This window comes from Erythrolamprus reginae, chromosome 4, assembly GCF_031021105.1.
Source record: "Erythrolamprus reginae isolate rEryReg1 chromosome 4, rEryReg1.hap1, whole genome shotgun sequence".
NCBI lineage: Eukaryota > Metazoa > Chordata > Lepidosauria > Squamata > Dipsadidae > Erythrolamprus > Erythrolamprus reginae.
Window position 1 is genome coordinate 124,566,403 of NC_091953.1, and position 14,497 is coordinate 124,580,899.

Genomic DNA, 14,497 nt, shown 5'->3' on the forward strand with positions numbered 1-14,497 from the left:
TTCTGTTCCTTACTTTGATTCCTAATTTCTAGCCAATTATAAAATCTATTCCAAATTCTATAATAGTCTGATTTATTTATTCCCAAAAAATACAGTTCTGGTTTCATTTGAATTTCATATTCCATCATTTCTTCCAACCATTCCCTAACTTTTTGCCAGAATTTCCTTGCAGCCAATATCTGAATTTTGATCACATGGTCATGGGGATGCTCTAATGATTGTATGTGTGAAAAACGATCATAATGTTTTTCCAGTACCATTGTAACTTCAAATGTTCACTTGATTGTTATAAGTCCAGAATGCGGCACACAAAAATGTTGGGTGTCACTCAGTTTGCCCAAATCACCGTTGAACAAGCTGCGCTGGCTCGCAATTTCTGAGTGCAATTTAAGGCACTGGCTATCACCTTCAAAGCCCTAAATGGTATGAGGTCAGATTATTTGCAGGATTGCCTCTCTGGAAGGACCTGCCTTATCCACTGGACAGAATGGACATGGTCCACATCCCTTCCTTGAAATATCCACCCTGAGTCCTATTGGAATGAATGGCATATAAAGTGGCTCCTATACTGTAGAACACTCTTTGTCTCCCCTGAGATCCAGCAGGCACCCATCCTTCCAGCCTTCTAGAATGCCCAAAATAAATATACTGCTCAAAAAAATAAAATAAAGGGAACACTCAAATAACACAACCTAGATCTGAATGAATGAACTATTCTAATTGAATACTTTGTTCTATACAAAGTTGAATGTGCACAACAGCATGCGAAATTCATTGTCAGTATTGCTTCCTAAGTGGACAGTTTGATTTCACAGAAGTTTGATTTACCTGGGAGTTATATTGTGTTATTTAAGTGTTCCCTTTATTTTTTTGAGCAGTGTAGAATAGAATAGAAATCAGAGTACCAGTGTTCCCTCGATTTCCGCTGGGGATGCGTTCCGAGACCCTCCGCGAAAGTCGAATTTCCGCGAAGTAGAGATGCGGAAGTAAATACACCATTTTTGGCTATGGACAGTATCCCATGCCTTCCCTTAACACTTTAAAACCCTAAATTACCATTTCCCATTCCCTTAACAACCATTTACTCACCATTATTACTGGTACTCACCATTGAATAAGACACTTAGTGATCCTGATATTTATAAACATAATTATTTATTAACAATAATTAATTTTTTTGTTATTTATTTGCAAAAATTATTAGTTTGGCGATAACGTATGACGTCATCGGGCGGGAAAAACCGTGGTATAGGAAAAAAAACGTGATGTATTTTTTAATTAATATTTTTTGAAAAACCGTGGTATAGGCTATCCGCGAAGTTCGAACCCGCGAAAATCGAGGGAACACTGTAGAGTGGAATGGAGTGGAGTAAAGTATCAGAATAGAATAGAATAGGAATAGAATAGAATAGAATTTTATTGGCCAAATGTGATTGGACACACAAGGAATTTGTCTTGGTGCACATGTTCTCAGTGTACATGAAATAAACATTTATTATTTTTATTGTTTTGTATTTATTTTTATTGTACTTATATCATTATTGTAAGCCGCCCCGAGTCCTTCAGATTTGGGTGGCATATAAGTCGAATAAACAAATAAATAAATGATTGAATGAATGAATATATCTCTAGCTCTATGCCTTGTGATGAGACCTTGAGGAAGGTTGCTGAGGCATTGCAGTAAAATGATTTGGTTTGGGATTGCTGTGGCTTTTATGATTTTACTGTGGCTGCCCAGAGGTGTGCCCTAAACCACTTAGACAAACATTTTATATGGACAAATAACACACACCAATCCTTCTTCCGTACTGGCCTTTGCCTTCCTCAAAACCATGAAAGGTGAGGATCCAGATATATAAAGTTGCACATCTTTGGGGAGGTTGTTTGGGTTGGTTTTTTCCCTCAGATTTCTGTATCTACTCCCCCTTTTTTTTCACCGCCAATTATCTGGAACACACAGCTGGTTTGGGCTGAGATGCATGTGGTAATTTAGTTTGCATCTTGGGTTTTGGATACCGTATGCATGAACAATATAGTTCTAGTGGTAAATCCTGGAAATACAGCGATGCTGACCTATACTTTAAAAAGTTTCCCTAAAGAATTAGTCCATATTCTATATATATAGAATATATATAATATAATATATGTATAATTGCACTTCCCCCCCTCTTTTTCTAGTCCATATTCTTTGCCTCTCGTTTCTATACTAAACTTATTTTTATAAAAGTAGTACAAAGAAATTTCACCAGTGGAGAGATTTAGTTATTAATATGATAATTTCTTCTCAAAAACACATTAAACAGATGTTGGGCTTATAAAAGATGCTGGGCTTAATAAAGCACTTGACAAACAACTATAGGAATGCCAGTAGAGGAAAATTATTAAATTTACAGGGAATATCACACTTAGAAAAAACTTGTGTAAGAAGCAATTGCTAAAACAGATACTGTATTTCACTTTCTAGAAATGGCTGTACTACTTCTGCATATTTGCAAATCCCAGCCATTTTTATAATAAAATGAAACAAATTCTATAGATTTCCTTCCAACCTGGTCTTTTTCAACCAGCAAGTTAACTATTACTAAATCCATATTCCTCAAAGGTATACCAAACCGGAGTTATGTTGATCGTATATATTTTATGCAACTATGCACTACAGGCTAAATAATTGGCTCTGTGATCATTCAACATGTCAGGTGAGAAGCAACTGCAATGTCAGATCAGGACACTGGCTTTAACAATAAATCTGACACCCTTTCACTATTTAAAAATGGCTGGAAATTGCTGTACCATAATCCCAACCATTTTTCACACTTACAACCACTGCGGTATCCCCCTGGTCACCTGTCCTAAACTCAGATGCTTGCATCTGACTCATACTTCGCAAGAACATGTGGTCTCCTTTTGCGGCGTTCTGATAAGTAAAGTCAATGGGGAAGCCACATTCAATTAAAGGTGTTATTAATTTAACTAAAGTGGTTCACTTAACAAATGTGGTAAGAAAGGTTGTAAAATGGGATAAAACTCATTTAACAAACATCTTACTTAACAATCAAAATTTGGGACTCAACTGTGGCCTTTTTCAAATTCTATTTGTTATCTTAATAATAAATCTAACCATTCTCTCTCTAAAAATGGCTGGAAATGGCTATACCACTTCTGCATATTTGCAATGCCATAATCCCAGCCATTTTTAAATAACAGAATGAAACAAATTCTATTGATCTCCTTCTTACCTGGCTTTTTCCAATCAGAGTTAACTATTACTAAACTCACATCCCCCAAAGGTGCACCAAAGTGTGTTTATGTCAGGAGTATATATTATATGCGATTTTTGGAGTATAAGATGCATTTTTCTCTCGCCTCAAAGAGGCTGAACATTTGGGTATGTCTTATACTCTGGAAACTCAGCCCTAACAAGGTGCTAATAATCTTCCCTGCTTGCAGGCTTGTTTTCCTTGCTCCTCTGAAGTTTTTTTCCAGCCCTAATTTTTGCAGGCTTGTTTTCATTGCTATTCCCTCCCAAAAAAGGCCTTAACCATGGGATAAAATGATGTGCTGAAGCTGACCCAGACTGACGGTGATAGCCAGATGAATACCTGATAGGTAGATTCCCCCTCCCATCTATTTTCCTCTCCCAAAACAAAGGTGTGTTTTATACTCTGAAAGATACGGTATTTGCACTATCATTCAACATGTCAGGTGAGGTGCAACTGTTATGTCTTAAACAATAATGGTGAAATTTACCTGTAGTTGAGGGGTTTGGTTTGAGGAGGGGGGGCAGCACCAACATCATTTCAATGGCTCCAGGGCCAAGTATGGGGAAAGGGCTGGTTGGGGGGGGGTACAGCCGCCCTGAGTCCTTGGAGAGGGGTGGCATATAAATCCAATCAATCAATCAATACAGGGGGAAACCTCCACGTAACCAGGTTGTTTCAAGCCAGCTCTTCAATCTCATCTCTGTGGCTTCTGGAAGAGATCAGAAGGGGTGGCAGTCGTTGCAGCTACAAGCAAAACATACAGATAATCCTTAACTTACAACAGTCCGTTTAGTGACTGTTCAAAAGTTACAAGGTCACTGAAAAAGGTGACTTATGACAGTTTTTCACGCTTAAAAGCCAAGCTGGAGCATCTCTGCAGTCCCATGATCCAAATCCTAGGGGAGTGGCCACTGACTCATGTTTATGATGATTGTAGCATGGGGGGGGGGGGTCACGAGATCTTCTTTCGTGACCATCCAAATCAAGGGGAAGAGCCAGATTCACTTAACAACTGTACTAATAAATTTATCAGCTCTGGGCAGATTCATCTAACCAACCATGGCAAGAAAGGTTCATAAAACAGGGCAAACCCCCACTTAACCTTAACGACAGACATTTTGGGGTAGCACAGTGGCTAGAGTGCAGCACTGCAGGCTACTTCAGCTAACTGCTAGCTGTAGTTCAGCAGATCAAATCTCACCATCCGCTCAAGGTTGACTCAGCCTTCCATCCTTCTGATGTGGATAAGATGAGGACCCAGATTGTTGGGGACAATGTGCTGATTCTGTAAACCGCTTAAGAGAGCTGTGAAAGCACTATGAAGCGGTATATAAGTTTAAATGCTATTGCTATTGGTCGTAAGTCGAGGATTATACGTCTCGACAGAAATTTTGGGGGTGCGTTGAGATTGTAAATCGAGGATTACCTGATGTTTTATTATTATTACCACCTGCCACCCCAAAATGCCAACAGGAACCACACAGCAGGCCTGGCTCGAAGGAGGCTCCATCCCTATAATTTTTTTTTATTTTTTTCTCCAACACAAAGTTAAAAACAATACACAATTTCCAACACAAAATCAAGCTTATCGTCAAACATACAGATTTTTTTCTTGTTACTTTGTAATCATTCGATGGAGGCTCTTATATCTCTTTCTTTCACAAAAGGACTGTAGAAACATATAATATCTTATATATTCAAAAACCTCTTAAAAATATAGCTTTTCTCCATCTAATATTAAAACATTACAATAACCTTTACATTAATTGCTGGTCATCAAATTTACTTCTTATTTGTGTTTTACAAATCTATTGAGCTAATTGTTCCAAAAGGCAATTTTCTTATAATCCAAGTAGATTATATATAAAATAATTCTTCATATTGCCATAAAAAGGTCTAATAAACCATAAGTCTAATAAAGTAGCTATTCTAATTGCAAAGTATGTCATATTATATAATAATGAAATAGATTATATATAAAGTAAATATGAATAGTGCAACTAAAAAAGACTAAGTGGGGAAAAAATTATTTATTTATTTAATCCAATACACAATAATACACAATGAAGGTTATAGAGGATAGTAAATTATATTAAAGAAAGAACAGAAGAGAAAATAAAGGAATAAAATATATCAATGAGAGAATAGAAGAAAAGATATAGGAATAGAAGATATATGTGATATAGGAGAGACTATAGGACAGGGGATGGAAGGCACGCTAGTGAATATGTTTTAAACTAACTTATTCCAATAATATTTTTATGCGTTATATCAATACATAGTGCTGCCACCATTACCCATCTTCTCCATCTGGGTTATAATATTTAAAACTCCCACCGGGGTTTATAACGGTGGGGTCCGAGGGGCTCCACACGGAGCCAGGACGCCGGCTGGGCTTCGACCGCAGCCGGAGGTGGCGGAAGCGACGCGGCTGCGGGGTCTCGCTTTCCTCAAAGGGTCCCGAGACTCCCCCGGCAGAGACCCGGCGGGACGAGAGGCCTCTCCCTCTCCTCACCGAAGCTCAGCGGCCTCGGCCGCCATGGCAACGGCCCCGCCCCGCCCACCCGGGGTCACGTGGGCAGCGGGGCGCCCTCTCCGCGCAGCCGCAGAGCCTCCTCCTCCGCTGACGGGCCGCGGCTGCCTGTCATCGCCGCCGGCGCGGGGCCTTCCGGGCGGTGGCCGAGCTTAAAAGGGGGGGCCGGGCCGAGCCGGGGCGGAGCGCCTGGGCGAAGGCGGCCATGGGTCCCGGAGAGAGCGCGGCGGCTGCGGCGGCTGCAGGGCCTCCGGGCCGCGAGCAACTGCTGCTGCTGTCGGGCGCGGCGCTGGCCGAGCGCTACCGGCGCATCTACACGGCGGTGGCGCTGAGCGAGCGCGAGCAGGCCGCGCACCTGGCCGGCAGGTGAGGCTGAGGAGGGGGGCGGGTGGGGCGAAGGAGGGTCCGCAAGAAGCGCGTTTTGGGCTGCTGCCACGCCTCGCCCGGCGGCTCCGAAGGTCCCCGGTGCTGCCAGCCCTGCAGCCTCTGCGGGGAAAGGGGCGCTTTTGAGCCCGCACGCCTTTTGGGGGGGACGCTCTCCTCCCCACTCTGAGGATGGCCGCCGCGGCTGAGGCCTCCCCTGACCGGGTTGCTTTTTCCTTCTGTGGGGCTGCAGCTCTGCCGCCCAGGGGTAGAAGGGCCTCTGCCATTCGCACCTCTCTCCCCCCTCCCTCCCTCCTTTTTCTCTTCCTGCCCCTCCTTCTCCCCTCTTCTTTTCCCCCCTCCCCTCCTCTTCCTGCCCCTCCCTCTTTCTCCTCCTTCTCCCCCTTTCCCCCCCTCCCCCTTTCCCTTCTTCTTTCTCCCCTCCCCTCTTCCTGCCCTTCCTTCTCTCCCTCCCCTCCTCTTCTTCCTCCCCCTCCTTCCTCGCCTCCCCTCTTTTCTCCCCCTCCTTCTCCTTTCCCCTCTTCTTCCTCCCCCTCCTTCTCCCCCTCCCCTCTTCTCTTTCTTCCTCTCCTTCACCCCCTCCCCTCTTTCCTCCTCCCTCCTCCCCTCCTTCCTCCTACTCCTTCTCCCCTTTCCCCCTGCTCTCCTTTTCTTCTTCCTCCCCCTGCCCTCCTTCCTGCCCCTCCTCTTCCTCTCCCCCCTTTCTTCCCCCTGCCCTCCTCTTCCCCCTCTTCTTTCCCCTCCTCCTCTCCTTCTGTGTCCCCCACTGTCACTCCTGCTACCCTGCTCTTCCTCTCTCCCTTACCTGTCCTCCTTTTTCTCTTCCTCCCCTTCTCTTTCTCTCTTTTCTCCTCCCTGGCTTCTATCCTAATCCCCTCTTCCTTTTCCTCCCTGTCTTTCTCTTTTTCTCTTTCTTCCCCTCTCCCCCTTTCCACTCTTTTTCTCCCCCTCCCCTTCTCCTCCTCCTCCTCTTCTTCTTCCTCCCCCTCCTTCCCTCTCCCCCTCTTCTTTCTCCTCCTCCTCTTTGTCCCCCACCTTCTCTCCTGTTTCCCATTTCTTCCTCTCTCTCACCTGTCCTCCTCCTCCTTTTTCTCTTCCGCCCCTTCCCCTCTTTCCCCTCCCTTTCTCTCCCTCTTCTCCCCTCCTTCCCCCTCCTCTTTCTCCCCTTCTCCTCCTCTCCTGTTCCCCTTCTCTTCTCCCTTCCCTGTCCTCCTTTGTATCCTGGGCAGAGAAGAACATCCCTCAGTGGTGGTAGAAGTAGGAGAAGCCCAAGGGCAGCAAGTTAGCATCTCTTATCAGCTTTGAGCTTTTCTTGCCCCATGCGGGACTATCCTGCCAGAATTATGCAGCTGTCTCCTTCTTCACCTGTGCTGCTGCATCGCATCCCCATTTCCCCCCTCCATTGTACTCTTGCCTTTCCTGGGTCAGTTTATAGTTTCTGTGGCTTAACACCTTTGCTGTCCTGTTTACCAACCAGATTTTGATGGAAAGGCAAGATGGGTCAATGTAAGGGGCCATTCTTGTAAATTACTCTTTAGCACTGATGAGGTTACCTAATTGAGATAAGGAAACCTCTGCAAGAAAACCAAGTTCAGAGCGGGCTAAGGACCCTTAATTGCTCTCCTTCCTTCTACTATTACTTTACTATGTCCTCTTCTGCAGAATAGCTGAGTTGTCAAAAGTAGCGAGCCTTTCCTTCTTTAAATTTGACTGCTGCACAAAGAAAAGATGATAGCGTCATCCTGATGCAATTTCTTTTTTTGTTCCCTGCTAGGAGCTTACTATTCAGACTCTTAGTAGCCATTTCCTGCTATGATTTAAGCTTGAGGGGATAGCGTTGCACCTTGACTTGTCTGTTTACATGTTGAAGATGTGCAAGAGAGGCATTATTTGTCTGGCTAAGTTGCATGCTTCCAAATTAGCTGTGTCATCATTTTGAGGGTTTTAGTATGGCAAGTGAATTATGTTGTGAATGATGATGGTCACTTGCAAGCCGTCCAAATGGAATAAAATAAATAAATATCATAATCTAAAATTGCAAAACCATGTAAAAATTATGCTCAAAGGATAATATACCAATTGTTTTTTAGTGCAAAAAACGGTGCTTCCTTAACTTGATTTTCTTTAGAATCAATTCGCATTTGTCAGCAATTACTTTTTATTATGTTTCAAAAGATGCTTGCTTGAAAACGTTTTTACTTTATTGTTCAGTTAAAAAATTCTATGATTTGGTAAAAAGGTAGTGATAAATACTTTTTTTTTCAAATGTTGCAGACCTCATTATTAGATTATTATTTAGATTATTATTAGAATTGGAAGGGTCCTTGTAGATCATTTAGTCCAACCCCCCTACACTATTTTGGACAGAAAAGGACCTCAGATATCTCCAAATGCTGTGACCAGCAACATATTGTGTGAATTAGCATATTTTAATCATGGTTACTACAAATGTTTAAACTGATTTTGAGTGGCTGTTTGGTGGTGGTCTTTTGTATGCTATCATGAATCAGTGAGAGCTTATGACATGTAGGGGCAGCAAATAAATAATATTGTGCATTGGCTGCTTGAAGTATATATGGTTGCGAGTTTTGAGAGATATGCTGATCGAAATAATTCAACCCGTTTGTGATTATGTTAATGGAGTTTTGTAAGGAGCTAAGCAATTAAAGTGTAAACATTCTTGGAGGTGATTGCATTTTATCTTCTAGGTTAGCAATGACCTCACCCACGTTGTAGAAAAGGGGGAAGATGTTGCTAGGGCAGCATTTTAACTTGTGACATTGGACAAAGTCTATTCTACTCTGTATTTTGATACCTTTTGTTCAGAATTGATGTTCATCCTTCATATCCAATCATTTAGTCTCAGATGTTTAGGAAAAAAGGGGGAACCAGCATAGGATTTGGAGACAGGATATCTCTGTGTTATTATATATCTTAGTACTTTTTAAATTAAATTAAATTAAATTGTTTTAATCATTGGATTTGTAATGTTTTGTGTTGTGAGCCGCCCCGAGTCTTCGGAGAGGGGCGGCATATAAATCTAATAAATAATAATAATAATACTTCCACTATCCATGAATGTATTAAGGTAGGACATCTTTGATCTTCTTGGGGCCCCTTGCCACTCATTTCCCGGTTCTAGAAGGAATATTCATGTAAATACTGTATTCTGATTCTGTGATATTGTGCATTCTCTTTTCCTGGCTCTGAGAAGTCACACTCAGGTTGACCCTATCTATTTCAAAAGATATACTGCCTTTTCTTTACCACAATTCTAGGTATAATTTATGCAAAGTGAGCCTCACTAAGTTCAGGGATGTTCCCAAGTAAAAACACCCAGAGTCCTTCTAAATAAATAATCAATCAATCAATCAATCAATCAATCAAATGTTGCAATATCTGCTTGCAGATCTATTTCTACTATATTTAGCTTTTTTAAAAGTGTGTCTTGTAAATATACATGTATATCACAGAATAACATTTCAGGGACTAGTTTGTGGCATGCCCCCCACCTACATTTTGTACCAATTTCTCTTCCAAAGGAACTGTTCTATTATAGGGGGGAAATCTGCTAACATTTTAAAGTTGTGATGAATGAATACAGGCATACAATAAATTTAAGAAACATTTCCAATCCAATAATCCAGGTTTCAAACAATTTTAAGAATTTACAGAAGTACTGTACTTTGTTTAAATATATAACAGAGCATTTTTAATGGTTTCCATCATTGTGATTGCTACTAAGGGACAAACACTGTCATTTGACACACGAGATGTGCAATTCTTCATTTCACACACAGTTAACACCAGATAAACAGAGGTCTTCAAACTTGGCAACTTTTATGACTTGTGGACTTCAACTCCCAGAATTCTCCAGCCAGCCGAAGAATTCTGGGAGTTGAAGTCCACAAGTCTTAAAGCTGCTAAGTTTGGGGACTCCTGAGATAAGAACGAAAGAAAGGTATCTTTTGTCTCATTTTCATGTCACCATCTGCGATTCTGATTTGGGGAACGCTCCCTGCATAAATTAGCATGGAGAGATCTCTTCTTTGTAGCTGTGAAGGAAAAACAGAACTGGCTGTTTAGCCACTTTTGAATATTTGTTTCCTCCAACAGCCTGCATAGACTGCCCTCTTTGCTTTCCCCTTACTCCTGTTTTTGGCATCCCACTGATGAGAAACGTTAAGCCAAGAGCTCTGGTAGCCCATCAGTTGAGCTCCATGGTTGGCTGTGGATTTGAGTAGAGGGACTCCTCAGCCTATACTCCCAAGGATTTCCTCAATCGAGGTTTCTCCAATACCACCAAAAAATAAAAGACAAGAACGTTTGGTAGGAAAGATAATATTTTCCTGAACTGGAATGACAAAAGCTTTGAAAGAAATGCTGAAATATTTAAAATACGAATTGTGAAGATGGGGGTGTGAACTCTCCTTTCCCATGGCAGCTGCCTATTATAGATGGGGAACAAATGTCAAGTATTTTCACTGGCAAAGAGAGCTGTCCCTTCCTTTTGACTTCAAACAAGATTCTGGTCCTTGAGGCTTCTGGAGGAGACCTCTGGCTTCTTCAGAAGTTGTCAGAAGAGTGAAATTCAGGGAAATGATGGCACAGGGAGGTTTTTTTAATTTATTTATTACATTTTATTGCACATTTAGACATTTACCCAAGGCAGCAAACCTGCATAATATTCCCCCTGCCTTTCTATTTTCTAACTTTCTATTTCCTGAATAGCTTTTAAACCCATTCAGGAAGTGTTTCTACAGTTTTTAGCAGAAGGCATCTCTATAGAATGAACTACTGTAGGTGGGACTTAATCTCCATAGTCTTTTGTGAGCTTTCCACCGAAGGGTGTCTTCTGCCACCATAGCAGGTTCTAACTGGTAGAAGCACCATTTAGCTCAGCTGTGGACCACAGATTTTTATTAATTTGTTATTTATTAATTGGATTTGTTTGCAGCCCCTCTCCGAAGACTCGGGGCGGCTTACAACATATATTTTCCCCAACCAGCATCAGGCTGTTTTGAAGATACAGTATTCTCTTAGAGGAATTTGCAACCCATCCTTCAAAAAGAAAAAGAAGAATTTCAGCTGTCTTCTGCCCCTTCAGTTTCCCTCTTCCTTTATTCAGAAAAATCTGATACAGTTTTTGTGGATGTAAGAATGACCTTGAGGGACAGGAGAAGAGAGGAAGTGATCAGACAAGCAGGGGAGGGGGGAGTTCCCCGGTATCTTAACAGTCAAAGAAAGAAACCTAGGAAGGACCTGCCCTGATTGATCAGGTGCTTAAAAATGGTGGCGGAAAGTTTGTACTTCCAGACTTGCAACGATTCTGCTAATATAACTCGGAAATTAAGTAGATTTATCTTACCAAATTATTTGCATTTCCTGTCTGGTTGACCAAACGGATGTGCAACTTGCACCTGGCCACTGTAGCCGTGTTTGTAAAAGGCTGTTTAAAAAAATGTCAATAGAAACACAACCTTTGTTAAGAGCAGAGACTTTCAGTGGGCAACCTGGATAATTATCCACAGCACCAGGAGGGAAGTGTTTTTAATAGGAAAGTGAACACAAGAACAAGGGGACACAATCTGAAGTTAGTTGGGGGAAAGATCAAAAGCAACGTGAGAAAATATTATTTTACTGAAAGAGTAGTAGATCCTTGGAACAAACCTCCAGCAGACGTGGTAGATAAATCCACAGTAACTGAATTTAAACATGCCTGGGATAAACATATATCCATCCTAAGATAAAATACAGAAAATAGTATAAGGGCAGACTAGATGGACCATGAGGTCTTTTTCTGCCGTCAGATTTCTATGTTTCTATGTTTCTATCCTTTTGTCTTCCCCATCCCCACCTCTTTATATTTCCCAAAGGAAAGGGAATACAGTATTAGATCCTGCCCTGAGAGTGGTAATCCTTAGGGACAATCTCTCTGCTTGCCCACCCCACCCACCCCACAGGTTTTTAGCATGTGTGGAGAGCAAGAAGGAACCAGCGATGGTCTAGCTCAGGGGTAGGCAATGTTGGCTTGTCTATGATTTGTGGACTTCAACTCCCGGAATTCCTGAGCCAATCATGCTAGCTCAGGAATTCTGGGAGTTGAAGTCCACATGTCATAGAAGAGCCCACTTTGCCTACCCCTGGTCTAGTTCGTCTTCTGGATGCTTTCTGCAAATAGCAGCAACTGCTCTCATTAGCATCTTCCTACACCCTTTGAAAAAAAAAAGTGCTCCTGTTACATTGCCCTAAGGCAGGGATCAGCAACCCAAGGCTCTGGAGCTGCATGTGGTTCTTTCATCCCTCAATCCTTTTACATTTTTTAATACCGTATTTTTTGGAGTACTGTATAAGACACACCGGAATATAAAACGCACCTTAGTTTTGGGGGAGGAAAATAGGGAACATAATCTGCTTACCAGGTGTTCATCTGGCTAGCGTCTTTAGCCAGCACATTTTATCCCCTGGTTAGGGGTTTTAAAAAACTTTATTCAGAGGGAGCAACAGTGAAAGAGCTTGCAAGCCAGTAAGAGCTGGGAACATAATTAGCACCTGGAAAGAAACATTTGGAGCAAATAGAGAATGGGAAAAAAAATCCAAGACAGGGTTTGGAAAACATTCTTTGCAGAGAGTAACAATGAAAGAGCTTGCAAGCCGGTAAGAGCTGGGAACATCGTTTGTACCTGGTTAGGGCTGGAAAGAAACTTATTAGGAGCAAGTTAGAGCAACGATAAAAAACATCTGGGCCTAGATCAAGGCACAAAAGTGACATCATTGGGGGAAGAACCCATCTTCCTAAGTGTTCTGTCTGGGTCCCCCCAGATGCCAACACCAACCAAAAAGAGTAGCCAGACACACTGGTAAAAAGCAAAGGCAGTTTATATACTGGAAAGCAAACACAGGTAACAAGAACTGTTCTTACAGACAGGAACACGAAGCTTCACAGAGGTTTCACGAAGGCCAGGCAATAAAACAGGATTCTTGCTGGCAAAAACAACACTAGAGATAATAAAACCCACGCCTCCCCCAAGTCTTTCAGCCTTCTAGGCCACAAGCCAAGATCAGAGACGCCAAGAATCGAAGCAAGGTCAGAGGACTCCCAGTTGATAACTCTCCACAAGACTGTAAGGGCGGGCCTGCCTTTTCAACCCTGCCGAGGAGAACCACACCCAAACCCAGCTGTTGCCAATTCAGGGATGGAAATACCTTTTTAATTGGCCCCTTCTTTGAGCTGCCCGTCTCTGCCTCATGTCTATTATAGCCTGTGCGTCTTCATCCAATGAATCCAGGCTACTAGCTGGGGAGAGGCCCCCCCCGGGGGTCTCAGGCTGCTCTCCCTCCTCCTCTTCCTGACGTTCCTCTCCTCCGTCTGCCTGGTCCTCCCCCTCCTGGTCACTGTCGTCCTCCTCTGGGCATGGATCCGGCAGAGCTCCAGCCGGTCCCTGAGGAGCCTCAGGCTGAATCACAACACTAAGGATCTTTGATGGCATTATAAAGCCAGACCTTGATGTTTCATAATTCTGCCTTTTATAAATGGACTCCAGGAGGGAAGCTCGTTGGGAAAATGAAACCTGAATTCCATGTATTCAAGCTTTTCGATCTGGGGACAATTTAAGACATGCTTTGGAGACATGTTTGTGCCACAAACTAGAGATTTGAAATTCATTAATAAAATGCTTATGCTAAGCCAATACCATCTGTTAGGGCATAAATATAAAAAGGTACGTTTCAGAGGTGGGACATAACTCAGTATTGATGGTACATAGATAACTTCCAAGGTAGATAAATCATACCGTTATAAACAATGGAAATTCCATTAAACAGAAAAGAACATTTTACTCCGTATGTGGACATGCCAAAAACCTGAACACTACTGGAAAGAAAATTTGGGAAATTAAATTTGAAATGAAATCACCTCTCTTTTTATTAGGCACAATCCTATTTGGAAATCAAATAAGTTTTTTTTTAATCTAATGAGATCTAAACAATTGGCACACCAGTTGTAATAGTGCTGGGGACAATTGCTATAGCCTGTATCTGTCGTTATTTAGGAGTCGGTTGAGACAAATATGACTTCAGAGTACACTGCCAAACTATTGGCTAAATTGTAGCAACATGACATTCATAAAACGTTCAATAGAAATAAAAAGAAAATTTGAAAGTCCTCTTTTCTATATAGGCAGAAATCAGTTCTTTACTGTTCATATTTGAATACTTACAAATGGAACCAACCACTTCATCCGTGTATTACTATAAGGGAAGATTATGTAAACATTATTCTGTTGCAGTATATGCCTCTAGAGCAGTGTTTTTCAACCAG

The 14,497-nt window shown here is 42.1% G+C and overlaps 1 protein-coding gene across 21 annotated transcripts in view; it reads left to right on the forward strand.

Annotated features, from left to right (window-relative positions):
* Positions 1-5,975: 5,975 nt before the first annotated feature.
* MYCBP2 (MYC binding protein 2) overlaps positions 5,976-14,497 on the forward strand; it is a 181,723-nt gene continuing 173,201 nt past the window's right edge. For 20 of the 21 annotated variants that reach the window (XM_070751313.1, XM_070751316.1, XM_070751318.1 and 17 more), the window contains exon 1: positions 5,977-6,159. In XM_070751313.1, coding sequence (XP_070607414.1) covers positions 5,999-6,159 — 161 coding nt within the window. In that variant the 5' untranslated portion in view covers positions 5,977-5,998. Of the gene's footprint in view, positions 6,160-14,497 lie in introns of all 21 variants that reach the window. The other variant, XM_070751329.1, reaches the window with a different exon arrangement.